The 24,185-nt window shown below is 38.1% G+C and overlaps 1 protein-coding gene across 8 annotated transcripts in view; it reads right to left on the reverse strand.

The window, feature by feature from the left end:
• Positions 1-24,185, reverse strand: part of rfx2 (regulatory factor X, 2 (influences HLA class II expression)) — a 45,711-nt gene that overhangs the window by 4,379 nt on the left and 17,147 nt on the right. For 3 of the 8 annotated variants that reach the window (XM_079896087.1, XM_079896088.1, XM_079896089.1), the window contains exons 2-15: positions 21,439-21,551; positions 20,320-20,409; positions 19,632-19,711; positions 18,337-18,601; positions 16,266-16,340; positions 13,552-13,733; positions 10,593-10,712; positions 9,786-9,907; positions 7,735-7,853; positions 3,366-3,475; positions 2,353-2,510; positions 2,135-2,232; positions 401-550; positions 85-293 (exon numbers count right to left, since the gene is read on the reverse strand). In XM_079896087.1, coding sequence (XP_079752213.1) covers positions 85-293; positions 401-550; positions 2,135-2,232; positions 2,353-2,510; positions 3,366-3,475; positions 7,735-7,853; positions 9,786-9,907; positions 10,593-10,712; positions 13,552-13,733; positions 16,266-16,340; positions 18,337-18,601; positions 19,632-19,711; positions 20,320-20,409; positions 21,439-21,551 — 1,891 coding nt within the window. The remainder of the gene's footprint in view (positions 1-84; positions 294-400; positions 551-2,134; positions 2,233-2,352; positions 2,511-3,365; positions 3,476-7,734; positions 7,854-9,785; positions 9,908-10,592; positions 10,713-13,551; positions 13,734-16,265; positions 16,341-18,336; positions 18,602-19,631; positions 19,712-20,319; positions 20,410-21,438; positions 21,552-24,185) is intronic. The other 5 variants (XM_079896091.1, XM_079896093.1, XM_079896090.1 and 2 more) reach the window with 3 other exon arrangements.

Consider the following 24,185-nt stretch of genomic DNA (forward strand, 5'->3'; position numbering starts at 1 on the left):
CGACTAGTTTGCAGGTATGGGAAGTGAAATAAATGTAGTTGAGAAGAAAGAGCCCACCGAGGGTTTTTCTAGGGAGCCTCGTACCTGTAAAAGGACCACTTGAGCAGGAACTGGCGCGCGGCGCGAGGGAAGCTGGGGCTGCCGTCGTAGGGTTTCAGCACCTGGTTGACCACGTTATCCAGCCAGGCGGCCCACTGATCCAGAGAGCTCTGCTGCTGCAGGGTCACCTTAAAGTCTTGCTCCAAACGCTGGACCACACTCTCATCACACTGGCACACCCAGGACGCCTGCTCCTGTGACAAACACACACACACTCAGAGTGAGCAGAGAACGAACACTCACACCTCCTTATAACCTCCATGAACCTGAAGTGTTTCTGATGTTCCAGCAGAAGACAGACCTGCACGTTAGCGAAGTCCACTCTGTTGAGGTCGCTGAGCATCTGGTTGATCTGCGAGGTGTTCTGCAGGACGGCTCGAGCCGCCTGAGCCAGATGATTCAGAGAGGTGTAACGGCGCAGGGTCTGCGCAAACGCACTCACTACTGCAGCCTGCGCAGACGACAAAACCGCGTGAGCATCAACACAAAAATACCTAATCCTCACATCCTGTAAGGTCAGTCACCAAGGCACAATCCACAAGCATACACGTTAACCTAGCTATTTTTTAACACAACCCTCCAAATGTTTGGGGTCAGCAAGATTTTTTTTTGTAATTAATACTTTTATTCAGCAAAAGTGCTTTACCTTACATGTACTTACTGTAGTAATAACAAATTATGCATAGTTACATTCAACTAGCCCTAAACCAAACCTGGTAAAACTTTATTTTACAGTCCTGTTCCCCATTATACATACTGTGTAATTATCATAGAAAGTGCAGTAACTGGATAATAACTAGGTACTAACCCTGAACCTACACCAAAACCTCAACCCATGTAGATACCTTATATTACCCAGTACTTTTTAAGGTATCTACATGGGTTGAGGTTTTGGTGTAGGTTCAGGGTTAGTACCTACACAAAAACCTCAACCCATGTAGATACCTTATATTACCCAGTATTTTTTAAGGTAAATACACTGTAAGTACATGTAAGTGTACGTACTGTAAAATAAAGTGCAACACCAACCCCTAACTCTATAGTAAGTACATGTTGTTAACTATCATTACTCAGTACTTAAGTGTATTATTACACTGTAACAAGATAAAATGTAACCAAATATTTATATTTCAAATAAAAAAAATGCTCTTTTGAAATTAAAAAAAAGAATCGAAAAGTATTAAGCAGAAGACCCGATTTCAACATTGATAATAATACTAAATGTTTCTTGAGTACCAAATCAGGAAATTAGAATGATTTCTGTGGGAGCATGGGTAACACTTTAACTAATGTTAACAAATGAAACATTACTGTAATGTAATAACTAACACGACCTAACAATGAGAAATACATTTGTTGCCATATTTATTGATCTTTATAGTCAGTTAATAAAAAAACAGCTGTTCATTGTTTATGTTAGTTCGTAAATCATTAACTAATGCAACTTTTGATTTTAATAAAGTATTAGTAAATGTTGAAATGAACATTAACTAAGATTAATAAATGCTGTGGAAGTATTGTTAATTATTAGTTAATGTTAGCTAAAGTAGTTAACTAATGTTAGCTAATGAAACCTTACTGTAAAGTGTTACCAAAAAATGCCATCCCAGGAATAAATTACATTTGAAAATGTATTAAAATAGAAACAGTTATTTGAAATCGATAATAGAAATTATTTCACAACATTAGTGTTTTTACTGTATTTTTACTGCTTTTGTGATCATAAGGTACTTGTTTCAAAAACATCAAATCTTACTGACCCCACACTTTTAAACAGTAATAGTAAACAGTAGTTTTTGAGTATCATTATTATAGAATTGCATTTTTTTTTTTTTTTTTTTTGGCATTTTAGAATTTCTTACATTAATAATAAACATTATAATTTAATTTTTAATACATTCATTTATTTATTTTTTTATTTATTAGGGTTTTTAGAATTTCTTCTTCTTGGAATTGTGTCTGCTTTAGCCAGCTTTTCAGCAAATTTCTCCTTTAAGTTAAGGTCAGAAACACACACACACACACACACACATACCTTAGTGCGGACAATCTCCTGTGGGAAGTCAGTCATGGCTGAGGTCAGCCACCCCTCTAGACTCTTAGCGAAGTTTCTGATAGCTTGAGTGAGAGTGCCTGCAAGGATCACATTTCCCATCAGTCATGCACTCAAACATTCAGCCCCACAATACAGCAGCAACACTGACCCTGGAACAGGTCACAGTAAGTGTGTGAAGAAGTAGAAGAAATACTAACTGGGAACAGGTCGCAGTACATCAGGGATGAGAATCTCCACCAGTGCCTGATACAAGATGTGATCACAGCTCCTCATCCACTGTTTGATTGGTTCATATTTACACAGAGCGATCAGCTTCTCTCTGGGGAATCCTGGGATGTCCTCCACATCCTCTTCACTGCACAATATACCAATACATGTTCATTCAGACAAGAATTCCTTCGTTTCAAGTGTATTAAGATAAACAGCAAAACTTACTTTACTTGATTGCAAGTAAAAATATATGAACAGGTTGCATCTTTTAAAATAATAGATTAACATTAAAATGTATAAAAAGGCCTCAAAGTTTCACTCAGAGAGCGCAATACCAACACTACAGTTAAAAAATCTGGGGTCAGTAAGATTTTCTTTCTTTTTTTTATAAAGAAAATAATACTTTTGCTCAGCCAAGGACACTTAAATTGATCAAAAGTGACAGTAAAGATATTGATGTTACAAAATATTTTTTGTTTCTGTTTTTAAAGAATCAAAGGATCCTTAAGAAAATAGATCATGTTTCCACAAAAATATTAAGCAAAACAACTTTTTTTAACATTGATAATAATAAGAAATGTTTCTTGAGCACCAAACTAGCACTAGATTGATTTCTGAAGGATCATGTCACACTGAAGACTGGAGTAATGATGCTGAAACATTGCAAGATTACATTAAAATATATTAAAATACAAAACAGTTCATTTAAATTATAATAATATTGCACAATATTACTGTTTTCACTGTATTTTTGATCTAATAAATGGAGCCTTGGTAAGCACAAGAGACTTCTTTCAAAAAGAAAAAATTTTTAAACTTTTGAACAGATGAAAAATAATATATACACATACATACACACACAATACTAATACACTACAGGAATGTCCTTGACTTTCTATGATGAATTTTGCTCAAAATGAAAATCACAATTTAAAGATTTCTATACACTTGCAGATTTGACTGTGAGAACACTGTGTAAAGGTGTGTATGGATATAGCACCTGTTAATGGTAGTGGCTCCGTCACTAGATGGCGCTGTTGAATACCAAAAGGTCTGCCATAGCTTCTCTATGAGATGGAACTGCAAGTTCATCACTACGTCCAGAGTCGCCTAACAGAGAGAAATCAGGGTTATAAGCAATGTTTAAACAAGCTTCCATGAATTAAAACACTCAAACAGCAAAACGGTTCCTCCTGATATTTCAAAGGCAAGTCTTATATGCCACTATATGCTTTGGAACAAAAACACTAATGTGTGAAGTCGATTTTTGGGCTGTAAGAATATCTTGAGAAGCTCCTATGCGAGTTATAATATCATTTGTGAGATGAGTGCGCTCCTTTATTCTGAGCGCATGTCTTTCCTGTTGGCATATCAGACAAACGAGATCATCTGAAGTGCGGCCCACTCACGACATCACCGTCCATCTCGCAGTTTAAATGATGAAAACAGCCAGTGCTCATTCAGAAGCACCCATCTTGAGAGCAATCCACCTTCTTATATAAACAGTTTAATAGTTACACAACACAATCCACATATAGAAACTTTCAACTACATCTTATATTCTGGTTTATGTCCAAAAAAAGGAACTTTAGTCGGTGTGGTGGGGATGGTATTTCAGCGAACCCTGACATGCAGAAATAAAAGTAGGTGTTGGTGCTTTACTGAAGAGCAGAAGTGAGAGTGTGGTGAGTTCGCTGTGTGTTTGTCTCAGAGTGATTCACACTCAGCTCTCAGATTCTCCTCGATGAGGACACACTCTTGTATCCAGTTACACGGCCCCCCCCCCCCCTCTCCAGCCCTTGCCGGTCACATGCTATGTTTTGGCAGCCAGGTCACCATGGCAACCTTGTTTACCGTTGCCCCGGCAACAGTTTAAACACAGCACTCCAAAACAAAAAAAGAGAAAATTCTCTTTCCTGGACAAACAAGCTTTCGTACCTTAGTCGAAAGAGAGGAAAAGCACTGTAGTCTTGCATCTAGAGGACAAGTCGATGATTTTTTAAGGGTACTGCACTTGTGTGAACTCTAAAAAAAATATCTGTTTTATAAACTCACATCCTATCTCAGGCAGCACTAAAAGTGTAGAGCTCTGACTTCCTGAAGTGTATCAGCACTCTACACCAACTTATGAGTTCGAAGAGCATAATTTAACACATTCAAGTGATTTTGGTCAAATGAAAATGGATATGTTGAGCAATTTCACATCTTTCTCTCTTTTTCAATGCCTGAAAAGCACTGGAAATTTTAGCGCTAAAAATGAAGTTAGTGCAAAAAATGAAGAGTGACAGGAAATTTTGGTGTTCACTTTGTTTCTATTTTTAGCCCTGTCCACTGTGAAATCAATTAATCGCGATTAACCACAGCTTGAATTAAATCGCAACATAACATTTTGTAAATATATTGTACATACATACATCATATATACGTGTGTTTGTGTGTGTGTACTCAAATATATTAAAGGTGTAACGGTTCAAATTACTCATGGTTCGGTATTTATCATGATTTTAGGGTCACGTTTTGGTATTTGCTATATTAAGGGAAAAAATTACTTCTGTCAAATGAAAATCAAGAAAATAAGAACAAGATTTGTTGTTTGTTTAACAAAAACAGACAGCAGAAGGAAAATTAGGAAAATTAGGCTGCTGTCACTTTAAGATACAATGCACGGATCCATTATACTGATACTATACACATGTATGCCCCTGATACAAAAATAAAATAAAAGTTTGTAAATATATAATATGTGTGTCACACACATATATTATACATTTACAAACTTTTAGTTTAGAAGCGATTAATCATGATTCATTGATTTGACAGCACTTCATCAAATATGTTCTGACTGCTTGTGATTGTGTGGTGTTGCACAAAGCTTGTCACTGGACCCGTTTATAACAATATTAAGAGAGTGAGTATGAAAGATATTCAGAATGCGAAATCATTTCCATTTGAATGGAAGAGGTCTGAGTGAACCTGTTCATGTTTCAATAAGACTCTAGTGTGGTTTTGCAGAAATCACACACTTGACTTTTATGCTTTACCAGCAACAAATTAACTTATATTTTAGTAGCGAGGAGTAGGTCAAGATCCACAGATGGGCACAGACGGATGGCAAAGATCCTGCTGGATGAAAGGTTGATTGGGAAGACTGAAAAATCCTAGTCTGAGGGATGAAAGAAGCCCTGGAACAAAAAGGTGTGCAGTGGACGGGGAGGGACAGAAAGAGAGATGGAGAGAAAGAGCGCTCGAACATGGCAGAAATGACATTAAAAGTGAGTGCTGGGAAATGAAGATGGGTCGAGTTCATATGTCAGAATATTGAGAGCAGTGCTTCACTCCGACTGTAATGAGACCAGCCACATTCTGAAAGTAAAACTCAAGAATACTTAAAACTAGGAACTCCATCAGCAGAAAGTAGGGAGAAGCAAAGCAGCGGTGAACAGAAATTAAGTGCCGTTTATTCTTCCATTAAAACTGAAAGTAAAACCTGAAAGTAAAAAGAGGGTGTTGCAATTGAAATTGTTCTATACAAGGTTTCTGAATTTAAATCGATTATAATATTTGCTTTCTTTTGTTTAAGTACATTTTCTAATTCGATGAAGCAAAACATGGGAAGAGAAGACATCTAATCTACTCCGAAGAACAAATCTCAAAACACTCCCTTTTCCAGCACACATGAAATAGAGTGAATTTAGCACTGGAAGCAACTCCTTATCAACCAACTTCTGGAGATAACAGACACAGAGAACAGAAATGTTTTTTTTTTAAAGCACCATCAATGCACTATGCTTATTACAACATTATTTTTATATTTGATTTAGAAAATGTTTTAAGTCAAATTATTATAATAATTATACAACTACCGTTCAAACCGTTTAAAGTTGTATAATTATACACCTACCATTTTTTTAAAAGAAGTCTCTTATGCTCACCAAGGCTGCATTTATTTGTGAAAACTGTAACAATGTGAAATATTTTTGCAATTTAAAAATACATTAACATAGAAAACAGTTGTGTAACTATTCCCGTGAAGGCAAAGCTGAATTTTCAGCATCATTACGCCAGTCTTCAGGGTCACATGATCCTTCAGAAATCATTCTAATATGCTGATTTGGTGCAGAAGATACATCTCTTAAGTTTCTTACATTTCTTAAGCGGAAACGCTTAATATTTTTGTGGAAAACATGGACAGCCATACTGGGGTTCTAGCGAACTCTCAGGCTGTTCTGTTTTCAAAATCCTCAGAAATCACAGGACAGAATTAAACAATTATAAAATGTGTAAATCTGATGCAGTTAACACATTAAATTCAACAGAGACTGTGTGACAAATATTCACAGGTTGTGAAAGAACATTGTTCATACAAGGTCATTCTCTGAGAGATGTTGCAGGTGCTTGGTTTTCCTTATTCTAGCTGCCCGTAATAACAAGGCTCACATTCATGATGGAAAACATGTTGATATATTGTTGCAAGAAAACAGCCTTGGGTAGATTAGTGTAACTATTTGCTGTGGTATATTTCATTCATTATTGTATTTCTTTAACATTCTCATTATTCCATTATCATACATTTTTATGTACTTGATATGTACTCACATTCTGATGAATTCATTTACATATTTTATATTTTACTTTATATTTTTGAATTATTAAATGATTTGAAGTTGTTGTAATAAGCATATAATATCAGAATTTACATTTCCACTGGTATAAGGAATAGTTTATCTTTGCCAGGTGTCTCTATTATTTTCTAAAGATAGCTGTTAAGAAGTTGCCTCCTTTCCACGGACCCTGTGAAACACACTGGGTGCTCTCATTATAAAGGAAGTAGGAATGCACTGATACGAAAAATATGTCCGATACCGATAATTCTATATATATGAAAGCCGATAACCGATATACTGGCCGATAAATCTAGATCCAAGTTTTGTGTGTAATTTTTGAAAGCCTGATTACAAAAACAAAAGTCTCACCATTAAAATCCATGTTGCAAGCACATAATTATAATAATGTTCTCATTATAATTATAGCCTATATGACAGACTTGCACTGCACATGTTGCACTTAACTGTATTTTCCTTTTTTGAAGTGATTCCAATCATATTTCAAGCAATTCAAAACCATCATGATCATCTGAAGTGTCTCAGCTGAAGCTGAAGGAAATAACCCATTATTTATCGGCTTTAATATATCGGGCACATTTTTTTATTGGGTCAATAACGATAGGATTAAAAATTAACATATATCAGCCGATGCCGATATGGTGGCCGATATATCGTGCATCCCTAAAAGGAATCAACCTCTATTTGCAAATTTGCTAAATTTGGAAAAAAACAACAAACAAACAAACAAAAAAAACAGAGTAGTACCTCACAGTGAATCCTGTAGTTGCTCTGTAGATTTTTAACATCGTTCATGCTGATTGGCTCGGGCAGAGGACACGAGCCCAGATCAGGTGAAGGGAAGGGGGGAAGGACGTGAGACACATCTGCAAAAACACGCAGTGTTACCAAGAGCGAGAAGTAAGACTTGAAGCTGGTTGTGTATGCATTCAGATGTTTTTGATGTGCTTGTAGGTAAATTCGATTCAATTCTATTAAATGTAGAAAAATGTATAATGAAGAAAAAGCCTGCACTAATTACGGCTTTGCGATTAATCGTAGCTGATTTTCGATTTCAATTTTGGCTTCCAACGATTATGAAAACATTGAAGGTAAAATGAGAAAATCGAGGTAAAATGTTCATTGCAATCCTTCCAATGCCCTTTCCTTTCCTTCATACACTTTCGTTCCTCCCTAAAAGCCCAAACTTAACATCCAAACCAGACATATAAGTAAGTGTTGTAAAATGCAGTCTACTGTTGCTAAACCGCGAGACGTGTTTGATATTAAACAGTGTTATTAAAAGCGCATTAAAGGGATGGTTCAGAGTAAAATCAACCTAGGGTCCTTTTTACCATGACCTCGAGCCAAACACCCCCCCAGAAGCCTTTTTTCCCTTGGTCGAACATTATTAAAATTAGAGCTTATTTAGAGATATCAGCAAAATGGCTTAGTGCAGGCGCTAATGGAACCTAGATTGTATCTTGTAAATTACCCCACTAATAATGCCCAGAATGGTACCAAACTTCTACAGTAGTACAAATAGGTACTGTACTTATAAAACAAGGCATTGGAAAGTTTGTAAGTACATCAGTTTATTTAAATAACACTTGCCTGATGGCTAATGCTACCGCTAACCCGGACGTCGAAGTCATTTCAGGGGTTTGGGAAAAGCATGTAAAAGTCCTGGCATAAAGCGATGCATAAGGATGTAGTGTAAACTTTCCAATGCCTTGATTTATAAGTACAGAACCTATTTGTACTATTGTAGAAGTTTGGTACCATTCTGGGCATTATTAGTGGGGTAATTTGCAAGATACAATCTAGGTTCCATTAGCGACTGCACTAAGCCATTTGGCTGATATCTCTAAATAAGCTCTAACTTTAATAATGTTCGACCAAGGGAAAAAAGGCTTCTGGGGGAGGGGTTGGGGGCTCGAGGGCTCGAGGTCATGGTGCAAAGAACCCTAGGTTGATTTTACAGAACCATCCCTTTAAGCCGCAAAAGAGACACTGTTCCCCCGCTTTCTGTGAACGCGCTTCGAGTCGGATCTGAATGCCGATAAGCAAATGGGCTTCGGGTAAGCGCCTAAACGTGTACACACAAAAATGTCAAAATGCCTTTTTGGAGAGTATTCAAATAAACACAGTTGGTTATGTCTGCAGTAAACACACACAGGTAAGGAAGAATATGCATGTGTAACAGTATATTGGATCCGTGCATTAGCTTTTAAAGTGACAGCAGCCTAATACTATATATCTGCTGCAGTCTGTCATTAACAATAATCAAACAAAAATTACCAAGGAAAAAATCTCACTGATCTTGACTGAATAACTTAAGTAGCTTTAGGGCCCTATCTTACACCCGGCGCAATGCAGCGCCAAGCGCGATGCAAGTGTTTTTTGCTAGTTTCAGTCCGACGCAGTAATCATTTTCACGTCCTGCGCCACGTTATTTAACGCCACGTCCTGCGCCCATGGGCGTGCTGGTCTGGTGTTCAGGCACATTGTTGGCACGTTGCTATTTTGAGGCAACAGAAATAGACTGCGCCATTGACCAACTGAAACCTGGTCTTAAGTCAATGGCGCAATATTTTTTTTTTGTTATTTAAAGAGCGCGTTAGTAATGTGCGCCTATAGGCCTATTAAACACACAGGGATGCACGTACAGCAGCACAGAAACATGCCAAACATTTAAAATAAAAGGATCACATTGACCAAAAATAATCGTGATTATGATTTTTACCATAATTGAGCAGCCCTAGTACTAATGTATTAAATCATATATTAATGTATAAAAAGTCATGGAGGAGGTTTACCAATATACTGCTGGTGATGCTGGCTCTGGGCCGCCACGCTTTGCTCAGGGGTGCTGGACGAGTGCTGGGAGCCGCTGTTCAGACTGTCACCCATCCCATCCATCTTGTGAAAGGGCTTAAACCTGGACACAGGAAATACCAACAGAATGACTTAATGTTGAATTCACTACAGGGGATTACAGATGATATGACTAAGCAAGAGAGAGAAGATAATTTTCCATCAGGCTGCAGAGCCAGTGTCCAATCTGAAGGTGTTCTGTGCTTTTCCAATGGCAAAAAATTCTGATAGTTTTGAACCTGAATCACGTCATAAGCCAGATGTCGGCATAATGTTTTAAAAAGAAAAAAATAATTGAATAAAAGGACATTAAAATGTATTTTATTTAGAAAAATCATGTGTGAATTGATCAATAAGAATGATTATTATTATAAATATAATTTATTCCCTATAAAATTCTCACAACTGCATCAATTGCAGCTAGCTGTGGCATACATGATTTTTTTAATAAATTAATAAATTAATAATTAATTTGTAATGTTTAAATAAGTTCGCAAAACCCACACTGGGTTTTCTGTGTCTGAGATAAAACTCGGTCTGCGTGTCCATCTATTCAGCCAGTGTGGGACAGAATTAGACATGGATTTAATTAATCAAAGAGGGGGGAAGAATCCAGATCTCTAGCAGGATCTGAACAATTGAGTAAGACATGCACACAAACACAGGATGTGTGATCCTGATGGCAAAGAAGTCTGGGACATGAAGATTGCATGCCAGTGAGAAGGAGAGAGAGGGGATGTTCATTTCACCTCTGTTTCTGATGGACAGGTTGTTGTCTCATTGCCATGTACTGCGTGTCCTCCTGCAAGCGGTTGAGAGGCGAATCAGGCTTCAGACGAATGCCATAATAATGGTATTTTGAGTTCCCCCTGAGACACACATGCACATAGACAAAATGAGTGATCACATTTTTTTTTCCCCAGCAACAACACACCACAATTTGAGACTGAACGTCATTTATTTCAGACCATCATCTCATGATCATTCTTTAGGTATTAGATGAGTGTCTGCAGCAAATCCACTCAGCAAATGTTCTTCTCTGTGCTGCTGTGGTTTGGAGACTGGATTGTGCTTTTCTTTTGAGAGTGGATAAGCTGTAAAAGTAGTTTACAGCTTATAGATTTATAGTTTATTGATTAGCTGTATTTGTGGGGTGTAGTCTTATAGAGTTTCCTTTGTGACTTTTTATTCAATCAAACATACTGTGTTTGAGAACAAAAATATATTGCAATTAAAAAACAAAAGTTTGCAAATAAAAAGCTGTTTTAATTATAAAAATAAAGTAATTGATAAGAAAACTCTTTAAAGTGCAAGTACCTATTTGTTTTTCTTTGTGCAGTTTTCATCACGCATGTACAAATTTGCTCTGTTCTGCCGTCACTTGCATGTTGAAAAGTTTTGAATTCAAGTGAACCTGCGTCTCAGTGGGCGGCATCTAAGCACCAGAATGAAAGACCTGTTGCTATTGGTCATTCGCGTTTGGCACAGTATTTTGGCCACACCCACTGCCTGGTCCCACCGTGAGATACACATTGTAATGCCCTAACAAAATATCAATTTTGATCATTATTTACAGTAACAAGTTTATGGACCATTAATGTAACTTAAAATAATGCAGCTGAATAAGCCAAGTCATTTCAGTGCAGTCTTTCAAGAGAGCATTAAATATGACAATGGCTGATGAGACACTAATGGAATTCAAAGTTTTATTATATTTCACTCTACCAACCTGTTTTATGAACTCTTGAACTCTAATCAGCTGCTCTATTGCAATTTCTGCCCAGTCGGCGCAGACTTTCACAGCCATGTCCTTTTGATCCTAATATACATTTGCCCACATTATCAAATGTCTTTCTAGAAAACAAAACATTTATGACCTAATGTAAATTATTGTTGTCAAAATTCATCACGTCATATTATCGCACCTGCTAACAGGTGCATTATAGTTAACATTAGCACCAATCTACATGACAAAGCTCAAAACTCACTTTAAAACACCGAAGAGTCTTTGTACAAAATTATTGTGATGTAAAGTGGATTTATAATAAAATAAGCAGAAATACATCACGAAAACACCACACCTTCAGTATTTCTCATATCATTCTTTATTCTCATAAAAATACCGCAAATTAATTGAAAAACCTTCAGCATTTCTCATATAATTCTTTATTCTCATAAAAATACCGCAAATTAAAGGGGGGGGTGAAATGCTATTTCATGCATACTGAGTTTTTTACACTGGTAAAGAGTTGGATTCCCATGCTAAACATGGACAAAGTTTCAAAAACTAAGTTGTACGTTTGAAGGAGTATTTTTGTTCCAAAAATACTCCTTCCGGTTTGTCACAAGTTTCGGAAAGTTTTTTTCGAGTATGGCTCTGTCTTACGTAAGATAGGGCGGAATTTCCTTATATGGGTCCTAAGGGCACTTCTCCGGTAAGATCGCGGCCGCGCGCGCACTCGTAGACCAGAGCAAGAGAGTGAAAGCAGTTCGCCATCAAAGCGCCCTGCCCAGCTTTTGGGAAGTCAATGTCACCAAAGAAGTGTGTTTTTGGTTGCCAGGGCAAGACAACCCTGCACAGATTCCCAAAGAACCCAGCGTTAAGGAACCCGTGGCAGTTTGTTTTCCTGAGCATAAACGGAGTTGTGTAAGACTTTTGTTCCCTGCATTTCGACGATGATTGTTTTATAAACAAAGCCCAGATCTACGGATTTGCAGATCGTCTAATGCTTAAGGATCGAGCAGTCACAATGATAAAGGTTCGCGGTCGTGCGTTGGAACCGGACGGTGAGTAAAACTGTTTGTTGAACAAATGTCTCTGTGTGTTGTCACTAGCTTGGCGCGTTAGCACAGCTAAGCTTCGCCCACACGGCCCGCCCCCAGCCGCTCGTTTTTTTCCGGAAAGACTCGGTACAGCCTATCTTTATGTTAAAAATTTAATAAAACAAAATACTTTTTGGAGATATGAAGGATGCAATATTACTCTATAGGTACTCAAGATTAACAGGAGATTGAGTGAAAATGAGCATTTCACCCCCCCCTTTAATTGAAAAACACATCAAAACAATATAATCGTCTATTTATTATCTTCATGTTTCATCTGTACAAACATCTATTTCTATCTGTTATTTATGTAGCGAGACAGAATGCGGAAATTTACAGGATTTTCGTCATAGAAGGGTGCGAGTTATGACCACGTAATATAAGTGACAGATCAGTAGCGAATCATCTGTCTGAGTCATTTGACCCGGAACAGAGGCAGAGCCAGTGAGTGAGCGCATCAGATCTCATAATTTAGTTATTTCTAAAGAAGTATGAAGTAAACATGGGAATCCAATCCAGCAAATTTTTTTTTTTCTAAATGTGCACACTTTTGGACTAAAAGCCCTAATAGACATTGTTTAAAGCAATCACAAAGAAAACGGAGCAGACACGATTGAATATGCATGTCTTGTTATTTCCTTTGAAATATGACAGCAGAACAGAGAGCAAATTTGTGCGTGATGAAAACTGCACAAAGAAAAACAAAGATTTACTTGCACTGCAAAGAACTTTGTTATCAGTTACTTTATTTTTGCAATTAAAAGTCTTAAGAAGCTTTTTTGTTTGCAATCTTTTATTTTTTTAGCTAGAATAGAATTATTTTGGCTCTCAAAACCATTTTGATTGATTGCATAAAGACACAAAGGTAATTCTATATAGTCTGACCTGGTGCCAAGTCGGCGTGTGCGAAGGCCCATGAAGACAGAGCGGATGAGTTTGCCAAAAGAGGCGGCATTAACTGGATCCAGTTTTTGCTCCTGACAGTGTCTCAGGTAGTGGTTATACAGAGAGCTCCGCGGCAGACTCACTCCCTCAGCCGTCTCATAATTATCCAGCAACCACTGCAACTGTACACACACGAACAACCAATGAATAAAACAGTATATACTCAAGAAAGCTTAAATTCAAAACTATAGCATAAAACAAAACCACACATAACAGAACACTTCTGCATACATACTGTATGTTCATATTCATTACCAAATTAATTTGACTGATAAAAAGACCGTCATGGGATCTGCACACTTTCACATTTTATTGCACAGAGAGTAAGGAAATATGTGGAAATCTGTTGATTTAAAGGGATAGTTCACCCAAAAAAAATAAAAATAATCTGTCATCATTAATTCACCCTCATGTCATTTCAAACGCATCTGACTTTCTTCTGAGGAAAACAAAGACATTTTGAAGAATGTACTGGTCATTTATTTTCCAGTGACAGTGACTTGAACTTCAGAATCCGATCAGTTTTATTTGTGAATTAATTTAGGCGGGTTTTGTGCAGGGGATAATCGGATTCTCTGAAAAGGTTCAAAGGGACTCAAACAATGATTTGTGAATGTGCTAGGAGAGCTAATGAGAGCTAGGGAAGACATCAAGAAATTCCGTAAATACATAAATTTTTCTGTTACTCACACAAAGCTATTGTATTGTACATTCTTGTTTTTATTGCACATTTGTTTTCTACAGAAGAAAGTCACACAAGTTTGAAACAGTGTTATTTTAGTTTATTTATAAACTTTTATAATTTTTATCAATATATTGAATTACGTTTTATTTTATTTCATTTCATTTTAGTTTGTTTTAGTAATTTTGTTATGTGCTTTTGACATTTTGACATTTCTATTTAGCTTTCATTTATTTTTTATTTCAGTTTTAGCTATAGTAATTTTAGAACTTATTTTATACTAGTGCAAAATGGCCGTGCAAAATCAGTTTTTGTGTGTGTTTTTAGTAATTGTTGGTTTGGTGTGTTTGAGTGCTCATTGTTACAATTACACAGAAAAAGTGACATTTTTATTTGTGCATGGTAGAAAGCACACAGTGAACTCTGAAAAAACGCTATGCTTGAGCAGTTTGTGAATAGGCTACTACAAGTGATGCCCGTGAAAGAGACTGTGAACGCATTGAATAGGAATGTTTAGTTGGTGAATAGCATAGGCTACTATTACACAGTAGCGATAACGTTAAGCGTACCAGAATGAAATATAATATTCAGAAGTAAACAGCATAGCTGACTTACAGATTCAGTTAACATCCACAAATGAATAAGCGTGTCGATTCAGGGAGCAGTGCAAAGTGCCCGTGCAAAATCTGTTTTTGTGTGTGTTTTTAGTAATTGTTGATTTGGTGTGTTTGAGTGCTCATTGTTACAATTACACAGCAAAAGTTCAGTGACATTTTTATTTGTGCATGGTTGAAAGCAAATACTGATACTGACATACAATAAATGTGGAAAATTGAACTACACGATTCAGGGAGCAGGCTACACAGGGAACTCTGAGAAAACGCTACTTAAGCTCCGCTGCTTTCTTCAACCCTCTCTGTCTCTGGTCCTGGGCTGTGCTCACTCAGTGTCAGTGTGAGAGGGGGAGCGGCCAGCGGCTAGAGCGGCAAAAGCCAGTGTGTGCTTCTTTTACCGATATATATTTAACGATATCTTTTGCATTTCTAATCCAAACAACGTCAAACTTGGCACTGCACTTACTCATGCCCGTAGCAAGACACCTGTCAAGTTTGAAATCCATCGGATTAACGGTTCGAGAGATATGCGAATAACAGACATACTGACTGACTGACAGACAGACGTTTCTGTAATTTATAGATAGATTAGTTAGTTGCTTGCCAAGGCTACATTAAACCATTTTTTATATTTTTAGATAACAATAACAACAGCATGAAGGTGAGTAAATGACAAAATTTCCACTCTTAGGTGAACCTTTTCTTAAAAAAAAAGTTATTTAAAAGAATGATCAAATTAGCCAAATATTTCATAAACATGTCAGGGGTGAGGGGTGTGTAGAACTTTGTGAATGAACGGCATTCAAACTCTGTGGGTGCAGATTCTGTGAAGGCCTCCTGACTTCTGAGGAACAGCATGGGAGAGGGAGTTTTAAACACTCTCAAGTCTACAGACTTTGAGGGAGTATTAATTGCCAATCTGTGAGGATCAAATAAGCCCCTCCACTGACACACTGATGTCATTGTTATATCAATCTCATCTCAGGGCTCACCCAAGAAAAGAATATATGAACATTTGTAAATATTCACTGCCTAGAGCTAAGGAGTCAGTCTAAAATACAATTAAAATGAATTCTTAAAATATTAAATCCTTAAATATAAAATTTGAGTGCTTGATGTTCAGGGGTAAATCTCACACATATACACAATGATCCCTGGGATGTTGAATGAATCAGTGGTGTAATGCAGGGGGTCTGAGGCGCTTTAAACCCAAAATACACAGAGCGAGGGGCTGTTCTGGAAAATGCATGCTCAGAGCAGCAGTGAAAAGCAAAGCGAAGAGGCAGGCAGGATGAACTAAGCCTTTTTTTCAGGATTTGTTCCAGTTTCAAGAAAGTTTTTTTCCCAGTTTGACTTACATGGCTGTTGAGCAGGCTGCTTTTGTGAGTGGCAATCCCTTCTGACTTTTGGAGGTTTTCAATCGCCATTTCAAGCTGAGGAAAAGTAGGAGCATGCAAGACAAACGGGGAAAGAGAAGGAAAAAAAAAAATGGAGGGGGTGGAATGTTGGGGGGGGGGGGGGGGGACAACAGAGAGGGAAAAAAGACACACAAAAAAAGAAAAAGGAAATCAGTCTGTTAGCTGCAGCCGGACTTTGAGCATTTCCATTACAGTCTGTCAGTGTTTGCAGCCACATTCATTATGGGTGGACAAAAAGCATGCAAATGTGAGGAACTTGGAGGGTTACGCCACTCTTCCTGTCTCTGCCTCATATATGCTAATGAGCTGCACACACAGGTCGTGAGGTCAGGCTACTCTCAAACACATGAGACAAACTCTCTAGCCACGTCTGAAATCACACAGTTAGCGGGGTCGTGACCTCTGTGAAGACACGGCCGCATTTGATGCGTGATGCTGAAAAAGCAGATTTCATTTGACTCAAATAAACATGTTTTTCTGCAGGTATTAGCCGGGGTCCTATAAGTTTCTGTTATTGCATTTATGAACCGGACTTGTTTCTTCCATAGTGGGTATGAAAAAAAAAAAAATACTATTTCAAAAGTTGGAATAAAGAGAATAAGGCCTGAAAAGAGATTGAGAAGAAAAGATTAGAGAGGGAGAGAAAGATATAAAGAGGCAGAGAGAGAGAGTGAGTTTTGGCAGAGTGGCAAAACTTATAAAGAGAAAGAGAGAGACAGGGTGGAAAAAAAAAAAAAAAAAAAAAACGGCATCCTTCCAAGTCTTTAAAAGGCTCCCGAGGGCTCTTGGCCAAATGGTAATGAGCCCCAGGGGTTGCTTTGTTTCGGAGGCCACTCAAGTGGCTGTGAAAACTGCTAAAACAAGGCAGTCGCCTCCTTAAGCCCTGTCCCTGTTTCCAGCCCACCTCATAAACTAGCACACTGTGGAAAGAAAGCTACACTCTGATGACAGTGTGTGTCATCTCTCCTCTATGGTGTATTGGTAATGGAGAAATGTGTTTGCATGATAAATCTGTGATGTTACTTTTTGAGAAATGCACGGAATTGCAAAACACTTTTGTCTTAAAGAACGTAAGAATCAACATCATGTGACATGCTGCCGATATCATCATTTTGAAAAAAAAGAAATAATAACTCTGTGGGAGATTTAAAGGGGTCACGACATGAGAAATCAAATTTCCCTTGATCTTTTGACATATATGAGATCTTTGTACCAATAAAACATCCTGAAAGTTTTGATACTCTTTCCTATGCAAATGACGTTAGCCAATCATAACAGTGGCCATTTACTGACAAGTCATAAAGAAATGGCCCTTTTTAAAATGGGAAGGGTCAAAATGAGGGCTGAAAATGATACATTTTCTGCATATATATTTGTTTTTTGTGCAAAAACTTTATTAACATTATAAGTGAACCTCAAGAAACATTAAAAAAAATCCATGTCATGACCCCCTTAAGCAGAAATGCAGCTAGTTATAAAGTTGCCTAAATTTCTGATTTAGATATTTTATTTCAATTTAGCTACTTTTCTAGGTAGGTAATCTACTAGTTATGCTTTACTGACTTGATTCTTAAGGTAAAGAGCCTCTTTCTGGTATCCTTGCACATCTCATGCAAAAGATACTGAGTTTATGGGCTATATGGTCATTGCAAAAACAATGTTAGTAAGTAATTTTATAAAACTAGTCTCATATTAATAATGTTTAGGTTTTGTAGCTATACTTAAAATATATGTAATTTAATGCTTATTCCACTGCAGTCCAGTCCCCCACAGACTTTCCTTGTACTGTAACCAATTTTTGTTGGATTTTATAACCTGAGGGATGAGTTGAAATTTGTTAAAATACATGATCATAAGCGTAACCCAGCGTAACATTGCTGTCACATCTTATCTAGACCATATAACAGTCTAACCATAACTTTCTATGATCTCAAAGTAACTGAGACTAAAAACTCCCCTCCCATGTCACTAGTGGAACAGTCTTGAGGGATTTCAGCACAGCGGACCGTACCATTGCAGATGAGGAGCGTGAAGAGTGAGAGGTGTGGTGGCGGCCGCTCTCCATCCCGCCGTGAATCAGGTAGGCACTGCCGCTGGAAATGATCTGACTGCCGCCCACGTCCATGGCGATTCCCACCATGCTGTGGGCAGGCACTCCACCCGCAGACGAGACAACAGTGGTAACCTGAGTTCCCCCCGCTTGAGAGTCGAAATAGTTGCTTCCGCTGCCCTGTCCATAGAGCTGGGATTCAGGGTTGTATGAGTATGCAGTACGACTGAAGGAACGGAGAATGACAGTAATGATTAGGGTTTAATGTAACCTCAACTTTCAAAGCACATCTTTTGACTTCAAATTTTCAACAGTCTTTAAAGTCCCCCTGTGGTGAAAATCTAACTTTGAATGTTGTTTATATGTCTATGAGGTGTTTTTAATATGCTTTAAGACAAATTAGGTGTAAATTCATAAGTCTCTCCTTAAAACTGCAGTGAACCAAAGACGGTCTCAAAAACGCGGTTTGAAATCGCTGGTGTTTCTGACGTCACAAACTACATTGTAACCAATCATGTCAACGAGTGGATCTCTGAGCTGGTGCGAGTGAGTGGAGGCAGGGTAATTTGCATATTCATAGAACAGGGTATACTAAATGAGGCAAGGGTGTAGAGTTACATTCAAGCTATTTTAAAGCATGAATAATTTTTTTTCAAGGAAAAAAACGTTTAATATGTCATTTTGGTGATCAAAGATTATTTTTAAGGGATAAAATTATTGACTACAGGGGGATTTTAAAAGCAGTTTTGATCTGATTCTGGACTCCATCTATGTCTGAATGAGCAACTTTAATGACCAATTAAAGGGCTCAAGGGGACATATTTTTAAAATGTTTGAGCAATTATATTAGCTAATTAACTACACAGTGGACATGAACATACAGAAAAACAGACCGAAAGCTGCTAGGGTTTTCAATATCGCTATGGTTTTCTGACCAGACATTAAAACACACAGTCAGCCATTATTAATCTCCCCCAAAAGAAACACTTTCCATAAAAAAAGCGTGAAGAATAGGGCCTGAAACACTTAAAAAGGCTCCCGAAAAATTTACTAATTTCCTTTTTTATTATGATCAAGCAGCCATTGAAAGTCATTAATTCGTCTTTCTGCCATGAAAAAGGGTCCAATATTATAAATTATGTTATATATTAAATATTAGTGTCTTACATTTTTGATTGAGTGTTACAAAAATCAGCCTCTGTACACAAAATGATGAACTGAACACAGCTTTGATTGACAGATTGATAGGTGCTTACATTGTGCCATTGGGGTAGACGGCCTCTGCACCCTCCACGTACTGCACCTGGGACTGGTACACATGCTGAACCTGTTGAACCTTCACACACACACAGAGAGAGAGAGAGAGAGAGAGAGAGAGAGAGAGAGAGAGAGAGAGAGAGAGAGAGAGAGAGAGAGAGAGAGAGAGAGAGAGAGAGAGAGAGAGAGAGAGAGAGAGAGAGAGAGAGAGAGAGAGAGAGAGAGAGAGAGAGAGAGAGAGAGAGAGAGAGAGAGAGAGAGAGATCAGACTGGAGCTAAATAACCACCGCAGGAGTTCTGAGATGTGTTAATGCAGATTCTGTAAGGCAAATGGGATGCACAGCTGTATGCAGGCTGCAGGCAGTAGGGGGCAGTGAGCACAAAGCTTCGCCTCAACAATCAGAGACGCCCTGTCGAACCGGGAAACTACTTATTAAAATATTAGTCGCAACAACCCAAGCGTGACGTGTGAAAAGTAAAGCATGCCTGCATTTCGGGGTTCTGACAGTACACTGGGAGATAAAGAGCTTGATGGAAAGACAAAGATAGTCACAAGAGAGTGAAAAAGATATGTAGAGAGGCAAAAGATAAGCCAGAGGTGTTGTGGGTCCTCAGGATGTGCAGTGAGTGTGCAGGGTTTGATTGACTGTACTGTGTGTAAGTGTGTGTGTGTGTGTGTGTGTGTACCTGCTGAGGGACCTGTTGCACTCTAGGCACTGGCAACTGCTGCACCTGATCTCCCTTCTGGGAAGAGCCGGTGGCCTGAACTAACACACGCTGCAGGTGAGGGACACACACACACACAAATGTAAAAAATTAGACCCTTTTCTCTTTAAAAGGTGAGGTGCGGAATCGTTCCGATGTTAGAATGCAATTATCCAAGTTTAAAGTCGTCATGAAACGGATGTTGCGATAGTCTTTTCTTCGCTATTGAGACGTACTTCTTGAATGAAACAAAAAAAGGGGGACTTGATTTTGTCCACTGGGAATTGATTGGATCGTAGGATACTTGTCATTTGCTATTGCTGTGATCTCATGTGAGTGACAGGTTGTCATTAAACACGTCATCAGAGAAAAGAAAAGATGTCGGTGCAAGAAGGACGGGAACTTACTTTTATTTTGTAGAGACAACTAAAGTAAGCCATTTTCGTGACAATGCAACTGTGACATTTCCAAAACTTCTGGCTCAACAAATGGTGTGAGCTTGGGTTGGGACAAACTGTTTGTCTAAATAATGGAAGGTGGGTGGAAGGGCGGTTTGTTAAACCAAAATACATTTAAAACATTTTGCACACATTTAAAAAAAAAAAAAGGCCTCAGGATCCTGAGAAAGATCACTGGAAAGTTTCGTATATACAAGTGTCGTCTTTGATCCAGACTGCTAGCACCACAAATGTTACGTACAGAAAGTCTATATTTCCTTCATCGCTGGTTTTCGTCTAATCCTCTACAGCTGTCCAGGGAAATGTGATGCTCTACTCAAAATATTAACCGAAATTACATAAAGACTGGTTTCTTTGGATGTGAGGTTGATCCAAACCCAACATCTCCCACAGCAGCACCACGCAAAGTCGCTGCTAATCATTTAAAGTGTCTCAGTGACAGATGAAGGGTGTGGGTGAGGAGAAATCTTTCATCGCTTCAGATGGATCCAGTGCATATTGAAAAGCATCTTTAGAGAGATTCAGAACGATGACAGTAAAGCGAAAGCAGCTCAGACCTTCATATTAAACTGCTTGTGTGGGAGGAGCTTCTTTAATAATTATGATGATGCTAATTTTGTGCATCACTGCTGAGCCTGCTTACCTGTTGCGAGGCAGGAACGGGCTGAACCACCGGCGCCTGGGCTGAAGTGGACGTTCTCAGCGCTACAGTGGACGCCGACTCTGAGCTGCCCTCTGACCGCTGCATGGTTCCTCCTAGTAGATGGTTATAGCATGTAGTATTAGTATGTGTTAATATTAATAATTAATACTGTAAGAATTCACTCATGATAATGTTTAAACATGCCAACAATTAATAATTTAAAGCTTTTATTTGAAAAAATGTATTATCATTAGTAGGTATACCACACAGTAAATTTTTTATTTGAACAAAATCAGTACAAGCTAAGAATATAATTGCGCAAAGCACCAAAAACCAATGAAGATGACTGAGAAACGAGTAAAAGATGACAATATATCACTGTTTATTCTTAAACACTAAGCATAAAGAATGTCAGGATCATATCATGACTAAAATGTCATCAGGACATTTGATTTCTGCTGATTTCGCCACATCAATCAATCAAATGAAGCCCCAACAGGTTGCGAGAGAGGATAAGAACAGCCCACTGAAATACAACTCTGCGCATGTGCCAGGAAAAGTGTGATACAAAGCGGCTTTTCACACCGTCTTTTCCGAAAGGATGAGGAGCTCAACCTAGCCAAGTCAGGCTGAGTCACCCGCATCCCCAGCAGGCCGCTCACCTCTGAACTCTATTATGGAGGAAAGAACAAAGGAGACATTAACAATCCCATCACAACCACAGCGCGGTTCAGTCGAAAAGGAATTGAGTTAGAAGAACCGAGTTTGTCGCTGTCGTCGAGATCCTGACGCAACTCTCCAAACTCTTATGGGCGCACACAACAACGGGAAAGAGAAGAAGAGAGTGACAAATACAGACCAGACAGCCTCCCACGGAAAAAAGATAGAATAGGAGGTGAGAGCAGGGGGACTTTGGAAAAAGTGGAAGGGCAGAAAAAACACTCACACCCCCCACCAAACCAACCATGAAAAGAAAAGAAAAAGGAGGTAAAAAACTAAAATGGCAATGAGGCTGGTCCCCCCCACCAGGACACTGATGATCTCCAGTGGTTGTTTGGAATGAGAGTCCGTCTCTAGGGGCTCCAATAATACAGCTGATATGAGGAAATTCCTCAATGCTTTGTAAACGTTTGTCGGTTGCTATGGTGAGGGATCCATGGCAACCATCCCTAACTCTACCACCCCCCTTCCCCTTGTGCTATTCTTTTTTAAGCTCACACACACAGGAACTTTGGAGTGCTGGAGAGACAGACAGACTCAAAGACGGGGAACGAGTTACAGGGGGGCAGCCGATCTCTGTACATCTAAATAAGCTCTTAACCAGTCCGACGGTGCATTTATCATTCCCACCAGTGTGCTCAACAGGTCCCAGAACTGCGTTTACGTCGTGTGCCTGCATTGATCCTGACCAATATGCAGCAGCAGAGACTGATCTGAGAGCTTCAAGAGACCCCTTGACTGACAGTTTGCTGTTAAAGTTTAAAACAGAGCAAAAGGCAAGCAATACGCTTGATTTCTGCAGGAAAAATGGATGCTAATTACAGGCACTTAAGGTTTTCCACTGGGAGTAGAGAATAAAGAATAAAAGCTAATTGTGTTTTCTGAGATTAGTAAAATAGAAATAATGAATTCTCAAGTGTGAAGCTCTATTCAAAGGTAAATTAATTGGAGAAAAACCTAACTGTCCTCATTTTCAGAAAATAAATGAATTGTAATGAAGACAAAGGATGAATCAGTTCAGTAAAAAATGCATGAACTCAGATGCCCTCTGGGTGTATAATATACTGCAGAAAGAACACTACAAATGTGCTTTTAAAAACCAAACAGCAATCCTGTGTAAATCCATTAAAATCCATGGTTTTTAAACCAACATTTCACAGCATGTTCCAATACCTTTCGAGTCCGTCTTGTTTTTTATTTTATAGAGATTGTTCAGAAATTTGAAGTCAATTTTACAATTTTATTACTTTCCATTAGTGATGCAAAATATTCAGACCGAAAATAGCTTTGTTACTTTTGATATGAAAAAGTCTCAGCTTTCAAATTCTGTCAATTTTTTTTAATGCTCTTTAATGTGGCGTGACAGATCGCTGTAGCCTCCTCAGTTCAAGCAGTAGCGCTTCCTCTTTACTACAAGTTATAGCATGAAATGTTGAAAGTAACAGTACTTACTGAAATGTATCAAGTCTCATGTTATCGATCAATCATTGCTTTTCAACTGCGGAAAGATGTCAATAAAACAGCTTGTAAACATATCACGTAACGCTGCATTTACCTCAGCTAAGCTATTCAATTAACTTAATAATAAGCACAAAAAAAAAAAAAACTCTAGAGAGGAGCATTTTGATAAATATATGCACCACATTACATTTTAATTTTTATTTATTTTATAATTTGTTGTCTTCATTATTTAATGTATTTCTGAATAAATCTGTCATGTTAACAAATGTTTAAATATTCATATTTCAACAACCAACTGATAATTAAATAATGAAAAACTTTATGTAAAACTGCCTTTACTGAGGTACTTTAATTTATATATGAGCGCTGAATGTTAAATAAATTTGATTAATTAATTGATTACAAAAACTTTCCCTTTCGGTTTTTGGCTAAAAACTTTCAATTTCAATGCATCACTAATTTCCAAGACTTTTCATTTGACGGTGAGGACTTCGTGAGGACGATTCAGTGAAGATTCAGTGTTGATATTGAACACCAGCAGGCCCAGATGTGTCGATTTGAAAAGG

The sequence above is a fragment of the Squalius cephalus genome (genome assembly GCF_949319135.1).
Source record: "Squalius cephalus genome assembly, chromosome: 16".
NCBI classification, from domain to species: domain Eukaryota; kingdom Metazoa; phylum Chordata; class Actinopteri; order Cypriniformes; family Leuciscidae; genus Squalius; species Squalius cephalus.